Source organism: Aplysia californica, unplaced genomic scaffold, assembly GCF_000002075.1.
Source record: "Aplysia californica isolate F4 #8 unplaced genomic scaffold, AplCal3.0 scaffold00026, whole genome shotgun sequence".
In the NCBI taxonomy this organism is placed as follows: Eukaryota; Metazoa; Mollusca; class Gastropoda; order Aplysiida; family Aplysiidae; genus Aplysia; species Aplysia californica.
This window is the reverse complement of record NW_004797296.1, coordinates 1,444,151-1,460,207: the sequence shown is the minus strand read 5'-3', so window position 1 is coordinate 1,460,207 and position 16,057 is coordinate 1,444,151. Positions and strand designations below refer to the sequence as shown.

Sequence of the window (16,057 nt, the reverse complement as noted above, 5' to 3'; positions counted from 1 at the left end):
TAAGCTTCTTTGTGGTTCAGAGGGCCAGAACTGATCTCGTTTGAGGATGTCTAGAGCTTTAAGTCAGTAAAACCAGACGAATTGTATTGATTAAGGAAGACCCATTTATGACGCCAATCTCACTATTACTCTTATTTGCAGCCATCCTAGTTGTTGGTTTGTTCTTATCATCTTAATGCTGGCAACTTCTATTTTGTCGCCACTCCAACATTCTGAGATTTTAAATCTCTCTGGATTTTTATTTCTGTTGCTTACTTGGAAGATTTAGAAAAGGCTCAAATTTTTTCCAAGGGATAGGCAAAGTAATAAATGAAGGAAAATGTAGTTTTGACTTGTGCTTAATAACAACGTCATAAGCAGGTTTGAGTCATTCTTTCATTTCTTACTCTTGTTTTCATTTTAGATTGTTTCTCCCCTTGGAAAGTTCTTTACCATCTTTGTCTGTAGTGTTTGATGTATTTAGATGTCATGATATTGTGGGAATTTGTATGCTTGATTGTGGTCTATCATACTTTTCTCTCATGCTTTATGTAATGGGCATGTGCGTATATGGATGTAAGAAGAGTGAAAGATACCACTCACTAAAAGTTGATGTATTATTGGCACCACTAATTTTATCTGTATTTTAAGTTTAGTTCCTGGGTGGTTGGCGGATGCTCCAGGATAGTTTGGTCCATCTTTCCCATCAAACATCTATCATCCTTATCTCTCCTTCATTTCTTTGTGTGGTGATCTGATAATAATACTTCTAATTTTCAGCCCTTATCACTTCAAGTGCCGTAAAACTCTTACTGAAACTAAAACTAAAAGTTTCGTTCAGATACCATAGTTACTTCAACGAATTCTTAGAAGTCTTTCATTTTTTAGTTACCCTAGAGTTTACATAGCCACCTCCATTCCATTCTACATGCACAAAGACATGGGATTTCATCTGCTTAGTCTGAGACCTAATAGTACATTGCATAATTTACTGTCATTTACACTGGTGTTTTAATTTTGTTGTATGATGCAAGCATCTGCCTTGAACTGAAGAGCAATGTGCATTATTAAAAATATGTCTTCTTGTGTGTAAAAGAGAATGAAGTATTGAGATGTGACATAGATGAGCTGCATTTGAGTATTGCTTTATGAACGTTTTTGATAACTGTTTCCTCAAAAGTTTGTGCATAGCTGGTTAATAACAGTACAAACGTGTCCAAGTCAAGGACGACTCAGGCGGCATCTATTGGGATTGCCAAAGAAGAGCAAAATACAATGTAACAATATTATTACATTATATGGCTTAAAACAAATCCTGCTGTGTTTTTGCATTAAAGACTGAGTTTGCTTCACCCTGCTTTAGCTCCCACCATTGCTATGTGCAATTACGCTAAAATAATTTAGCTCTTAATAACTATCGCTGCTGCTCTGAGGACGTTGGAGTTCTTAGGGTCCTGTTTACTTTTTGAGAGATTTAAAAAATCAAACATGACGTTCTGAAATGTTTCACAATGTAGAGGTCACGTTTTGAATTGTCTTTAGATATTTTTGTCTTACAAGCCCCTGACTGCCTTTTGAACATTGTCTCGATCAGAATCCTTTTTTCTTTTTAGTATAAGAAGGGTATGATTATAAATTCTAAGCTTACATCTTACATTGCAAGAATGTTTTAACAACTCCTTAGGACATGTTGTAAATTTACATGCAGGTTATGAGAAATATGACTGAGGAACAATTTTGTTGGATGTTCACCTTTATGTATATGTCAACTTTTCCTTGAAGGAATTGTGAAGCCCTTCTGTTTTCACTCTAACTATATCTGATGGTATTGTTTTTGTTTGTTTGGGGGGGGGTTGGTTATTTTTTTGTCTTGAGACAATGCCCAACATAATGTGTCGTGTATCACTGAGAGCCCATCAAGTCAAATATCAAAAAGAGGTCTTGGTCATTGTGTTGGGTTTAATGCCTCTTTTAACACTGTAAGGTTGGTTTAGAGATGGAACCCCTGGGTTTGATGTCCATCTCTGATAGGTAATAGGTGGGTAGCCTTCGTAAAAACTTCTCAAACCGCCCCAATTCAGAACACCAGGTTGAAGATTTGAACCAGGGATCAACGCTCAGAAGTCCAGCATGATACCAATTTAGCTAATGATGTGCCCAATAAAGGTTCTTTTTTAACGTGAGGAAAATTATATTGAATGAGAAAGAAATGTATTGTTACTGCGTCCCTTCAGGCTGTAGACTACAAACTGATTGTCTTGCTTGCCTTCAGGGATCATATGTAACTGTCTCCTCACCATTTGTATGTATTTTTTTTTTATTTGTTGCAGCTTACGCCAGTGTGGAACATGCGTACTACAACAATGAGGCGTATTTCTCTCTTGAGCCGCACTTACAGGTAAGGTTTCACAGTACTTTGTGTTTTGACTTAAAAATCTAGAAATTATCTCTTTAATCTAAAATTAAAAGACATGAGCTGACTTTTTAATGTTTTAAAAAAAGATTTAAAGATTTTATATCTCTTACCAGACGAGCATTCCAGATCTTGGGGCAATGAAATGCAAATGCCTTTTCATCCATTGTTTTAAGTTTTATTTATGGTAATGAATCTTTTATTTTATAGAGTTGATTAGTGTCTGTATGTGGTTTCTTTTAAATCCTTAAATTTTTCTTTTTCAGGGGTGGGTGGGTGGAAAGAGTCTGGTTTTTTTTTTCAGTTTGGTGGTAATTTGAAGATTTTAAAAAAGTCGAATGGCATGGTCTCACTTATTGTTGCCTTTGTTGAACATTGATGAACCGCCGAACTCGAGGCACATTCCTCTACTCTTCCTGTCCTCAGCCCATACCACCGTGTCTCTCCAACCCCGAGTCCATGCAGATATTCGAGGAACATTGCAATGTACGTCCTGATTTTAATATTTTTTTACAAGTCTTTTTAAGTGAAAGTGATACCCATAGTAGACCCTGTCCTTCAGTGTGTTCTCATATATCTGTTGGATATCTCTTGTTCTTTCGCTGATAAAATGTTCATTATGAGTAGGCTTCACGTGTTGTTGCTAGTAATCCAGCTAGGCTGTGTGGGACTGGATTTTTTGCACTTCAGTTCAATGCTGTGTTGCCATTGTAGGTTTAGGTATTTTTCTTTTCTGTTAGATGTGTAGTGAACCTCCCGTTCATTGAGTCTGTCGGGTCCTACTTTCACTTTTGTTGTGTGTGAGTCTGATAAAAGCAAGCATAAGATCACTAATGATATGAGAAAGCCCTTCCTAAATGTGTCAAGTAATGCTGCCTTTTGCACAATGAATAGCTTTTTTCTTTTTGTGTACTTTTTCTGTTTCCCAGTCAACTGTAATTAGAATTCAACCGAAAGCACTAAATAACCATTGTTGTATAAATGTGCTTTCCTTTACTTGAATAAACTTACTTTACTTTTCCGATCCAGCGCCCATTTGGGTTCTAGCCCTTCGGCCTGTACTCAAATAAATCAACTGAATATATATGTCCCTAGATCTATCCAATGATTATAAATACCATGATAAGGCAATGCGGCGAAAAGTGTGCGAGCTCACGAAACTCCCGGGGGGGAATGTCTGCGCGTCAACCGACGGTCAACCGCTGACCTGCTCCCTTATCAGCACGCACCTGGTGCGGGAAGTGCGGCTCGTTGTTCCATTGTTAGAGGCCATTAACAGCTTGAAATATGTTGGTTTGAAGGTGAAGGCTTGCGTGTGACCAAAGCCCATACAACCAGAGGGTTTTAGAACACTAATCTAAGTCTCACCCCCAAAAGCCTTTTTTTCATCACGATTGTGATAAAATCACAGTCGTCTTTGATCCTCCACGCTTAATTAAGAATTAGAAACAATTTGTTGATCTACCACAATTTATGTAGGCCTACTCATCATCATGATACTGCGAACTGGGCAGTTATTGAAAATTTCTCTGTAAAAGACAGTGCCTTAGGTTTACTCAGGGTGGCACCCAAGTTCACCAACTGTGTGTCAAGTTTTGGACGACAAAGCGTTTGTTTAGCTGAGTAAAAAAAGCAAAAGCAAATAAATTGGGACACTACATAAATATGTCTCTCTGAATTAATCCTTTGTCTGACATCGCTATATCTGATTTCTGTAAAGACTGATGATCCTTTCAACGTTTTCATTTGGTCACTTGTGTCATTCTTTATCGAATATCGTAACCCAGTAACCCAGCAGAGACTTCTGTGGTTGAAAGATAATTCATGAAGTTTGGTCCAGAAGACAAAACGAAAGTTACAAAAGCATTAATATGAGTCAGTGAGTGGATCCACAACATCACTGCTTTGCAAGGTCCTGTGGCAGACGTTGTGAGCTGCAATGGAGGATTACTTACAGTGATATCAAGATGAACTTGAACATCTGTTCTCAGTCACCATGAGAGGAAAAGATGGACATATCTTGACAATCAAGACCCCCCCACACACACACACACAACAGTTACATTTTCGTTTGAAGAGACAGATAATGGCCGACAAAATTATGATCGCATCGCCTTCAAGCAGTTGCAGGGATGTAGTGGACAGTTTGTTGATAAATCAAAATCTAACGAGTAAGAATTTCAGTCAAACAATAGTTGCAATTCCGGTAGACCTTGATAAAAAAACACAGATTCATTGTTAATTTTGTTAAATTTTGCAATACATTAAAGATGCAATGCACTTAAAAATGAAATTTCTGACGTAAGTGGAAACACTTTGAAGACGATGTAGTCTGCAAGGACTGTACAGGGATATTGGAAGATTCCTCATCTTTCCCTGCAAAGCACCTTACCCTCATCAGCCAGAAACAATTTGAACATAGTCGTCACGGTGGCTTGAAAAAGCCAGTTTTAAACTTGTGAAATTTGTTGGTTTGTTTGAAGCTGCTTTTTAAAAAAAACACTTTTTTAACCTTTGGTGAACAGAGTAACAGTCGCTCAGAAGACAGAATCTAAAGCTAAAAATGCCCCAGGAGGAAAACGTAATCGAAAACAAAGTTGATTCCTGCAAATGCAACACAGTGGACTATAAGTCAGTGTATTTATTAACGTCAGACTGCATGATGATCTTTACTGTGCTGTCAAAAATTCGTGGCGCAACTTGTCCTCAAACATCTCTTTAACGGGTGAATCAATTTAACCTAAACTTTGCACAGCAGTTTGTATCAATTTATCTTAACGTATTCATATTTTTCCACAACAATTGAGGCTATATTTAAAAACGTATCTTCATGAATTTATAAAAAATACTAAAATGGGGCCAACTGGTCACCCCACAGCTCGTGTTATAGTAACACAACACTGCGTGTGTTGTGTGAGCTCATTAATGCGCAGAGCGACGTGCGCCGTCGCTGACCTCGATTCTCCGACGATGCACTAAGGCCGAAGAAGGATTGCACCGTCTTGGTATTTACGGTCTCTGGGTCTATCGACTTCTCATTTAACTCTGATGGAAAACTTTACTTGAACCAGCATCTGTGTTGTACTGGTTGGGGGTGTTCTTTGTTGCTCACAGAACAAATGAGTTTGATTCCTGAATAGGGAAGTAATTTTTTTTTCATCAGGTAGCTGTGTCTATCTTAAAGGATACTGTATCTTATTCAGCCCGGCTGGCCCATGACAGAATGATTTCGCTTGTGTTGGTATTACTTGGTATGGGTTTAGTACAGGCTTGTCAACTGTCCCGTATTTCCCGGTACTGTGTGGGATTTGGCAAACGGGAGTTTAAGTGCCTTATCAAATACATTACTCCAAAATTAAACTTGTCCCATTTGATGTTACATTGTTGGTTGTTACAAAATATAAAATTTTAACATTGGGTGTCCCTGATTGGGTTTTGAAAAAATTGACGAGCCTGGTAATACATTAACACTAACAGTGAAGTTTTCCTATTGGATAAAAATCTTTATGTTCTCTCTGTGTCTTTGCCAGTTGGCGGAGGAGTATCTACGCATTCAGGCAGAGATTGCTGTCCTTACTCAGAGAAAGTAAGTATCAGTACTCAACTCCTATCGGCCAGAATGACACACTTTGTGTTGTTACCATTTACCACCTGCCAGAATGACACAGAGCGTGTCATTATTGTTGGTGATACAAAAACACATGCAATTTGTATGTGACAGTGCAGATTTAGTTCTGGCTCTTCAGGAAAATCCTTTAAATTTAAATTAATTTTGATTTCTAGGAGTTAAGAACCTCTTTGGTGTTGTTGGTCCTTCAGTCCTTGTTAAGTTATTAAACTGTAGGTTCTCCCCCTGAGGCAGTGCCACTGACTGTAGTGTCTTTAGGCCATTCCCAAAGGGGGGGCCTTTCTCGTTCAAGCACAGTAGAATTGTAAATTGGCTTATTCATGTCACGCTGATAACTGTGCCTGATCTACAACAGGGAACTGCTGCTTTTTCTTTCCTAATCCTTACTATTGTCGTTTTGCTCAACTTCTTTTGTATGTTTGTCACACTCTTGTGACCTGCTATTTCCGGGGTGCCTTGATAGTCGAAGCAGACCTTGTGCTGTTGAAGCTAGAAAGGTGAGCAGAGTAAGTCTGATTCCCTGTAGAGACTTCTCTGTTGACACCCACCCCTTGGCGCTCATATGACCTCATGCAATTGCGAGTGCAGTAAATCCCTCTTCTATAATTTAAAAAAAAAACAACAAAAAAACTGTAGGTTCCATGTTTGAAAAATTGTAACATTTTTGTAGTTGGATTTGTTAAACAATGTTTGTCTGTCCTTTTAATTTTTGTTGATTGTACCAGATACTGAGAGGCCAGACTCCTATAGAAAATAACGCAGCCTATCTGTGATGATGCCGATATACAAGTAAACCAACTGACTGAAATCATTTGTTTTGAAATGTTACTTGCAGGTTGTGTCTGTATTATATTGAACCATCTGCAGGCTACTTCTCGTGTGCAACATATTTTTATGTGAAATATTCTATGACCTATCGTTGAAAGGTGCCATCTTGACTTTTAAATATGAACTGTATTCCATGCTTATTTCAACCCGGTTTGTTCTCTGTTGGGTACTTTAGGGGGGTGTTGGGGGGGGGGGGGGGGGGGGGGTTTGAAGGGGGTTGAACCAACTTTCTGACAGCAGGACAATTTTTGTTTTACTTTCACTTGCCCTTGTGTATTTACTTTATGTATAATTGGACTCCTGTTGGTGTCCTTTCCAAGTACGGGATTTTTTCCCCCGCCTCCTCTGAGAACCGGAGTTGTTCAATCCAAATAAAAGCAAAACTGTTCACCTAACGTGTTTGTGTGAAGTACGGATCGAACCAGCTGCTTTTTCATGAGAAGCGAGCGCCGTGCCTCTTTGCTGTTGAGAGTAGTAATAAGAACCATCTCAAAGTCACCAGGACTGTGTGGTTTTACCATTGGTTATTTCTTTCTCTCTCCTCCTCCCCCCCCCCCCTCTTGCTTATGTGGTTAGCGGGCACTCTGGTATGGTTTCCTCCTTCTTTCCTATTAAACATTTAATTTAAACATCTGTCTTTATCTCCCCTCCTTTTACTTGTATGTCACTCTCTAATAATAAAACCTCAAATCTTCGACTCTTATGTGACTTACGTTTTGCAAGTTCCGTTAAACTTTCACTAAATATGAAACATCCCCTTGCAGACATGAGATGAACAAAGAGCGGGAGCAGCACCAGGAGAGACACCTAAAGAGCAAACATCTAGAGGAGTACACCAAGCTCACCGCTGAGAACGTAAGTGGCCGACACTTGCTTGAAAGTGTTTTATTTGGTAAAAGTCTTCTTGTTGAGGCTCCCATTCTTAACCCTATCCGTATGTCGTGTTTTACTATCGTATCCAGATGACCTGGGGAATTCTGTGCCGCCCTTTTCCAAAGTGAAAAATTTCTCGTTAATCCGATCCGTACGCTTTGCGTAGCCGTCTGTCAAAATGATTTTTTGAGAAATACTGAAAGTTTCAAAGAGAACTTCGTACTAGAAGTATTCTACAATGTGAAGAAAATAACCCTGGGGGGACAAAATGACCCCAGGGCGTACGGTTAGAAGGTTAGTTGAAAGTATCTTTTGCTCAAGACATCACAGCCATCCGAATGTGGCCCTACCATAGATGTGTACTGTTAAACCTGCTCTATTGGTCACCAGTACATCATATTCACCTGTATAAATGACCACTTCCCATTTCCTCCCTTGCATATTTTTTACATAATAATGACATTGTGTAAGACAGCCACCTGCCTAACATGGCCACTTTTCTCCTTGCCAACGGGTGGCGGCCATAGAGTTTTTTAATTGTACAAATCTGTGAGCCTCGTAGAGAGTGGAGACCCTGGATGGTCCTCATGGGCCCAATTTCCATCAGTTAGGATTTGGACTGCTTTGAACCTGTCTTTATGGGCCTACCTGCTCTGTATGCGATACCATACCTCAACTGAAATTGGAGATGCACGATATATTATCTTTACTTTTACCTTTTTTCTTCCGCTTGTACCCTGGGGTGTCGCGGGGAGACACAGGTGTCTGTCTGCAGCATGTCGTGTGGCCTGTAGGAGGGACATCCCATGATCTTTAAGGGTGTCTGCCACAGATTCACTCCATCGTCGTCTTGGTCTTCCTCTGGCTCTCCATCCAGAATATTAAATGTTGTATGCTCTCAGAGCTGGATGGTTTGAGGGCATCCGCGTGAGGTGTCCGAACCACTTGACCTTTTGTTTTTCAATGTGTGGTAGGACTGGTGTTTCTCCCACGGTGTCCCTTATGACTTCACTTTTAATTTTGTCTCTTCTTGTTTTGTTGACCGCTCTTAAGCATTTCATCTCGCATGTGACCAGTTTCCTCTCTAGGGCTTTTGTTAGAGTCCATGTCTGGCACTGATATGTGAGCGTTGGAATGAAAATGGCGTTGATGAGCTTCGCCTTGGTGCTCATGGGGATATATTATCATTATGTCTAAAAAAGGCTGTGAAATGAAGGTTATTACTGTCATTTTGGCATAGATAATGTTTGCTGGATGGGGTTTAAAGCGTTCATTTTGTGGTTGATTTTTGTTTTGCAAATGACACGAAACGTAAGAAAGACCATGTGTGTCTCTATGATCTGGTAACTTTGTCAAAGGAGAGCTGTGCATGATAGATATATTTGAGATGTTCATGAGGTCTTAATTTCATGTTTAAGAGTGTTGGGTTTTAGTATAAATTGCTAACGATAACATTTTCCTATATGGCAACTCTCACTATGCTTCCCAAAGTTGTCTTTTTGATGCTGTTAGGGAGGTATCAAAAACTTGTTATGGCTTGATAGTACCAGAAGTACCAGCTAGTTTTGCAAGTTCTTTTAATTTTAAAAACATTTACTCTGTCTTCCTCAGGAAAGCTTGAAAAGTGTTTACAAAGAACTTCGAGCACAAGTTGAGAAGTATAAACACCAAGCTGGTACCAAGCGCATTGGTTAAGTTAGCTCTGACTGCAGTGCCTACCTTCAACTCAGACGAGTTTCCTCAGTGAAGTGGCATCTTTGGAAGGAAAGATATTGCCTGTTTAAAGCTGCCATAAAATCATTTTTGTTCCTCTGTTATAATAAATCTATTGCTAGCTCTTGAAAACTTTCATCACAACGTCCAGTTTTCTTACCTGATCTGTGTCACACAGTTTACCTTCTATATCAATTATTTTGCTTTTCTGTTGATGTCAGTGCATGCACGTTTACTTATTGTGCAATGCGTCGAATGCGCCTGTCTGTGGCATCTGAGATTGTCATAAAAATGGCCATATTTATTTTCCTCTGAAGAATGCCTTGAAATATCCCATGTACTGATATCATTTCTCTTTTTCTTCAGTTATTGTTCAGTTTATCTTTTAGAAAGGTTGATAGATTCTCTTCATAATAGATTATTTTGCTCCTTGTGTGTTGAGTTCACAGCTAAACCATCTGTGATCTGGCATATTATGAAGTGCAGAATACTGAATTATGATTTTAAATAACATGGAAGGAGATGTATTTTTTTCTTGGTTAGTGCAAATGCTTTGACTTACTTTTTCCTCCTTCAAATCAAAGATAGAGAATTGTATGATGTGGTGTATATTAGGTTTTTTTCAGTCTTTGTATGAGACTGCTGTGGCAATATAATTTTTTTTCTTTCTTTCTTAAAAGTTTTGGAATCATGAAAGTATATCTTGTATTTGGGGAAATGTGTCAAAATAAACCTTCAATGTGTGAAATGTGGGTCAAAATAAACCTTTAATGTGTGAAAGATGTGTCAAAATAAACTTTTAATGAGGAATACATGTATCAAAAACGGGCCTTGGATGTGTGAAATGTATCGAAAAAGACCTTGGGTGTGTGATAAGTGTGCAAAAATAGTTTAAGATGCCTGACATATGTGTGGTTTATATCCTGCTACTCCATCTCTCTTTTTTCAGTTATTTTAAATCGTTGTATTCTGTTTTCCCTTCGGTCGTTTGCACAGTATGTACTGTGTAAGAGGGGTCAGAATTTTTATCAAGATTTTTATGATTGTTTTGCTTTTGTCTTTTCATTTTGTATGTGCGCAATAGTAGACGTGTATTTGTGCAGTCTTGGAGAACAAAAATGAATTCTTCAAGTGTTCTGGGTGGCTTGGCAAGATGTAACTGAGGCTTTTATATTGCATGCAAATTGTATTGTAAATAGACGAGACAACATTAATACTTATAAACTGATAATAATGAAAGACACCATGTAAATAATGATGATAAACAACTTAAACGTTTTGTCGAGGCTCTTGTATAAAAGTCTGGTAAGATTTTTTAGTCTCAACAAAACAATTTTTATACCTGACAGCCTCATAAGCCTTTTAAGTATGAAATGGATGTTGATGCATTTAGGGACAAGTGAAATTTGATGAAGTGTGCTTTTTTGTTGTAGATATTAATGCACATGTAAGTAGTTTTATGTAAAATATTGTGAGTTTAATTTTATGTCCATTATTCTTCCTGTTGCGTTTTTGAAGGACTGAAAGATGATTTCATAGAGACTGAAAAACTGTAGAAGATTTGTGAGTAAATTTGTATTTATTGTGTAATTTCCAGATCTTGATTTATTGTGCTCTGAGACAGAAAAGATGGATGAGGTCCTCACACTTTCACTGATTTATTATTCTTAATGTTTACGGCCATGAAACATTTTCCCAACTTGAATTGTTGAGTTCAAATTTTATATGTAATCACAAAGAAACTTTGAAAATGTAGATCTAAATATAAAGCTTTCTAAGAAAGTGCATCACTGGGAGTTCATCGCTTGACCATTGTCTCAATCTGTGACTATTTGGGAAGTATGAATTCATAGCATTATCCAGTTTGTTATGGTTGAAGAAATAGGTGTTTTTTTCCTAAAAACATGTTGTTTAGACTACTTCCGATTATCTAAAAAGTTATATATTTTTTACTTTACTTTATTTTGCAAATGTTTCTTTGATAAGGTTTTATCTAAGTGTATCCATTAGTGACACTATTGTCACCATTGTTCAAAGTGAGTTCTGACCCATACTATCCTGTGAGTGACCTACTGAGCACATGGCAGGACATTTCTACGACATTAAAGAATGGACTACAACAAATAACAAGAAGCATTGTGTCCTCTATTGTGTTGTGGGGGAGGTGGTTGTTGTGAGTTTGCTTTTTTTTGGGGGGGGGGGGTGTCCCCATTTGCATTAAAAATTTGTCTTTGTTTTTTTTGTGAAATTATTTTGGAGGGAGGAATGTTTAACTTCAAGCAGACTGGAAACTAAGGGGGCTGTTGTTAAAAAAAGTGAGTTGTAGTTGAGATTGTCTAAGACGGCAGCTATTGTGGGAGGGAAAAGTGGCTGTGTTAGACTTAATCAGGGAACGTCTTACACAGTGACAATATAATGTACCAAAAAAAAAATACACCAGGGAGAAAATGATGAGTGGCCATATCATGTACAGATATTTGTCTTATACAGGTGGCCATTAGAGCAGGTTCGACTGTAAATCAACTGCATTCATTCACTATGTACTGCCAGGTCAAACAGCCATTGAACACAAAATTCCTGTTACCACGAATGAATGGCATGAAGGGATTTCAAAGTCTCAGAGTTTTTCCTTCTTTATTCTATGCATTGTGACTTCATTTGACTGCACGAAATCTGCTTTACGTGGAGAAATTCTCTAATCCCGTGAAGTTATCATTACAGTGGAATCCACTTATAACGAGTCCTGGAATAACGAGGTCTGTTATAAAGACACTGTTCTAAAACCCTGTTTTTCCCCTTCTTTATCTTTGTAAATAAAATACTGCTATTGCGCTATCAGACAGTCACGTGAATCGCTTATAACGGATTATTGCTGCTGCTGTGCACAGCCCACAGACCAATTAAACATATTAAACCCTCGCCAGCTGAGAAAGTTGTTGGTGATCCAGCGAAACAAAGAATGGGAGAGCCCACGCGAACCAATAATGAAGGCCGGGGCGAATGAGAGGGGAGGGTGTGGCATGCGCAGACAAGCAGAACGCATCGCGTGATAGACCAGCCCAGTCTAGATTATCTAGGCATACCGTGCCTCTCACTTCTCTCGTGCAGGATGGAGAGGTAACAATGCGGTGATAGATGGAGTGAATGTGTGACGTGCGCAAGCAGACGCAACGCACCACACGGTGTGGTGGGGTGGGGGACAACACAGCGGGCGAGTGAACCTAGCCTAGAGCCAGAGCCCCTTCTTTCTGATCGCCAACGCCGAGCTGTCAACATTGCTAGTGCTAGAGAAAGAAACCTGATTCGATTTTTGATCAAGTAAGACCTAGAGATCATGTTTAACCAAATCATTATCAGGGGAAATACAAAAAGAAATAAACAGAACACCATACTCATAGATTAGGCCTACTTTACTATTTCCTATGAATTATTACTGGATCCCTCATAACGAGAATCCTGCTGTAACGGCCATTTCGCACCGGTCCCCTACCTCTCGTTATAACAGGATTCCACTGTATTATTTTATTTTTAATACATGAACTCAAAAAACGGGCCTGGCCTGTTAGAAAAATCATTTAGAGCATGCTGAAATGACTAAAATACAGCAGGATATCAAGGTAGTTGGACAGTTGCACATACGAGGCTTTCCATCCTTTTCCGATGTGGATGAAAGTGACAATGTTCCACTCTACACAGTTTTCTGAATATTCAGTCTGTGGTGCTAATGTCGTAACACTTCTCGAGATCCAGTACTCATTATGAAATCGACTTTGTCATTATTTAACCTTCCATCTATAATTCTTACAGTTGGACATCTGTGTGTAATTTATTTGTAATGTTTTATACCTCCTTCAAAATGTTTAAGATCATTTAGGAGGCGGACTGTTTCGACCCTACCTGTCAAGGACAACCCAGGCTGAGAGATAGATACACAATCCCCCTGCAGGTAGAAAGGAATACTCAACGAAATAAATGTATGCCTATAATTATTACAGTTATAGGCCTACTGTTCTTCAAGGGAATGGAACTCGAGCCTTGAGTGTGCAAAGCGAAGAATCTGACCTTAACACTTCAGACGCCGGTTCAATTTTCTTTTTGGGTTTTAGTTGTATGGGGCATTTTAAAAAAAAGACTTTACAATTTACAGCCCATGTTTCTCTCCACTACCGGCAACTCCTGCGTCTAGTCTGAAGGTAGTTCGAGGTGAGTTTGTTCTGCTAGATTATAGAACACTGGATGTGCTGGAGGATAACCGAGAGATAGAGTGGGAGAAAGACAGACAGATAAAGAAAGAGGAGAGAGAGAGAGAGGTGGGAGAAGGGGAGAAAGACAGACCGATTGAGATTTAAAGAAAGAGAGAGAGAGAGAGTCGAACATGCGGTGGACTGGCGTGTGAGATGTAACTCTTAGGCTCTTCACCATTGAACGTAGAGGAAGTGCTTTTCGATACCTGGGTTGGAACCTAAGCCTCCCGATTTTCTGGGTTTCTGGGGGCCTAGGTTGGAACATTTTTATCGAATGTCTGCTGAGACTGGGACCAGGTTGGTCCTGACAAGCAAAGTTGAAGTCTAAGTTGATCTAGATATTGTGTCGATGAGGGCATAAAGTAAAGCATAATTTGCAATGAAAAAAATACATTTACACGGGGTGTGGCGAGGAACATACTTCCAGGTGTATTCTGCAGAACGAGAAACGACAGCTCTTTTGCAGTTTGAAGTCTTTCAATAAATTAAAAGTACCAGAAAAGAATATCATTAATCATTGACAGCTCTTATTTTTTTATAAGCTCAAAGGAATCTACATATAAATCGTATTTTGGTGAAAAGGAATATGTGCTGAGCACTGAACCTGTGGCTATTTAAATATCTGTTTGTCTCAATTCATGAGGAAAATGCGCCGTTCTTAGTCTTTTCGGGCCCCGTGCAGACGTTTACATGTCTATCTGAGACCGATCCATACTCCATTAATTCATTCAATGAGGTGTTAAAAAAATAAAATATCCGAAATATGGAAGCGACATTGGGCCTCGATCGTAGATGTCAGCCCCAACCTTCATGAGTGATCGAGAGCTTGCTGGAAGACACTATTGGAAATAATGTAGACGATATCACTAATATCTGATACATATATTCAGAACCGAATCATGCACCGGTCTCCACTCTGATGATAGTTTTCTTCAAAATACTTGTGGAGTTTTTAACGCCGCGTTCAAAACTTTCTAAAAAAGTTATTTTTTCTATTATTCAAATGATTTCTGATTCAGGGCACCCAAGTCGAGCCACAACATAGAATCACAAAGATCCTGAAAGACAGCAGCCTCCAGTCTCCAGTGTGTATTTACAGCTGATAGTTTTATAATATAAAGACTACCTTGTCGGATAACGATCTGGGGGCTATGATCTCTCTAATCCACACCCAGAGACACTCAGGTGATTGGTGGGTGTCAAGGTTTGGTCCGCTCGTTCTATTTGTGAAGCGCACTGACAAAATGAGGTTCTCGCTGTCCATGAATAGAGATGTCGGTCAATAAAGTAGTGTGCTTTAGCCAGTGCCATTACCCGACCCGACCCCACCCGACCTGATGATCCATTTGGCTAATGGGCATCCGCTCTAATACCCAAGTACACTGTCAAATTTCATTCATATATTAGGCATACACAATGTATCATATTGTAGTTCAGTTGTGGCTAGCCAGATTTTCTTTCATGGATGGGGGAAAAGCTACAATTTTGGCACAGTACGATTAATTGAATTCAGCTAAATTCGACTGTGACCTTGAAAATCAAATTTGTTTATTTTTCAAGGCTGTAAGTCGAATCGATTGCAGTGTTTATAAGATAATAGCTTTTGTCCCTTCATAGAGAAGATTCTGGCTTGCCCCGACCCGACTGAGTCAAATGAATCAATAAAGTGATTGTGTGAACTGGGTATAAGGGCAAGATTTTTGGAATCGAGCGGGATAGAGGGCATTTGCGGGCATTTTGGGATGATCTGATCCATGAACCTGGAAAACAAAAAAAAGACGAACAATGGGGTGTGTCAAATTTTCCATACAAGACAAGCCCTGCTTAAAAAGTGTAGAAAAATACAATACTTTTGTCACTTATAACAACACCAGATCATTCTGAAAGATGTTCTTGAAAGAAGGATGTGGGGCAAGAGAGCTAACATTGATGGACAATGGACTGGCCTGTGCACAGCAGAATGTGCAACGTCAGCTCGCAACCGTAAAGGACGGAGGGTCATTACACGTCAACCTCCGGGTCAGCATGGCACTTCCGGGTATTCAAGGATCCTTGAAGTTTTCAACATGGTCATGATTGTCATCGGGGCTGTTGCGATCCTTCTCTGGTCCCTGAAAATTAAAGTCTTTATTATTCCGACAAGTTAAACACAAGTTGTGAATGGTTCGTGGTTCAACTCCCTTTCTTTTGCCACGCATCGACATAATTATCAAAAAATTCTAATAATATGATTATGTGTTGATAAAATGTGGCACAAAATAAAAAAAAATTATATACAGTAAAAGAGTTGAGAACTGACAAGAAAGAACACTTTAAGGAACTTTTCTTTCTTTCTTTCTTTCTTGCTTTCTTTTTTTTTTCCTTTTTTTTTTTTTTTTT

At 39.0% G+C, this 16,057-nt stretch overlaps 1 protein-coding gene across 10 annotated transcripts in view; it reads left to right on the top strand.

Annotated features, from left to right (window-relative positions):
• The window catches only part of LOC101852077 (mitogen-activated protein kinase kinase kinase 7), a 44,340-nt gene extending 32,776 nt beyond the window's left edge, over positions 1–11,564 (top strand). For all 10 annotated transcript variants that reach the window (XM_005091141.3, XM_013089716.2, XM_035973148.1 and 7 more), the window contains 5 exons: positions 2,310–2,377; positions 2,819–2,878; positions 5,923–5,978; positions 7,613–7,703; positions 9,333–11,564. In XM_005091141.3, the coding sequence (XP_005091198.1) occupies positions 2,310–2,377; positions 2,819–2,878; positions 5,923–5,978; positions 7,613–7,703; positions 9,333–9,416 (359 nt within the window). In that variant the 3' untranslated portion in view covers positions 9,417–11,564. The remainder of the gene's footprint in view (positions 1–2,309; positions 2,378–2,818; positions 2,879–5,922; positions 5,979–7,612; positions 7,704–9,332) is intronic.
• Positions 11,565–16,057: the final 4,493 nt, after the last annotated feature.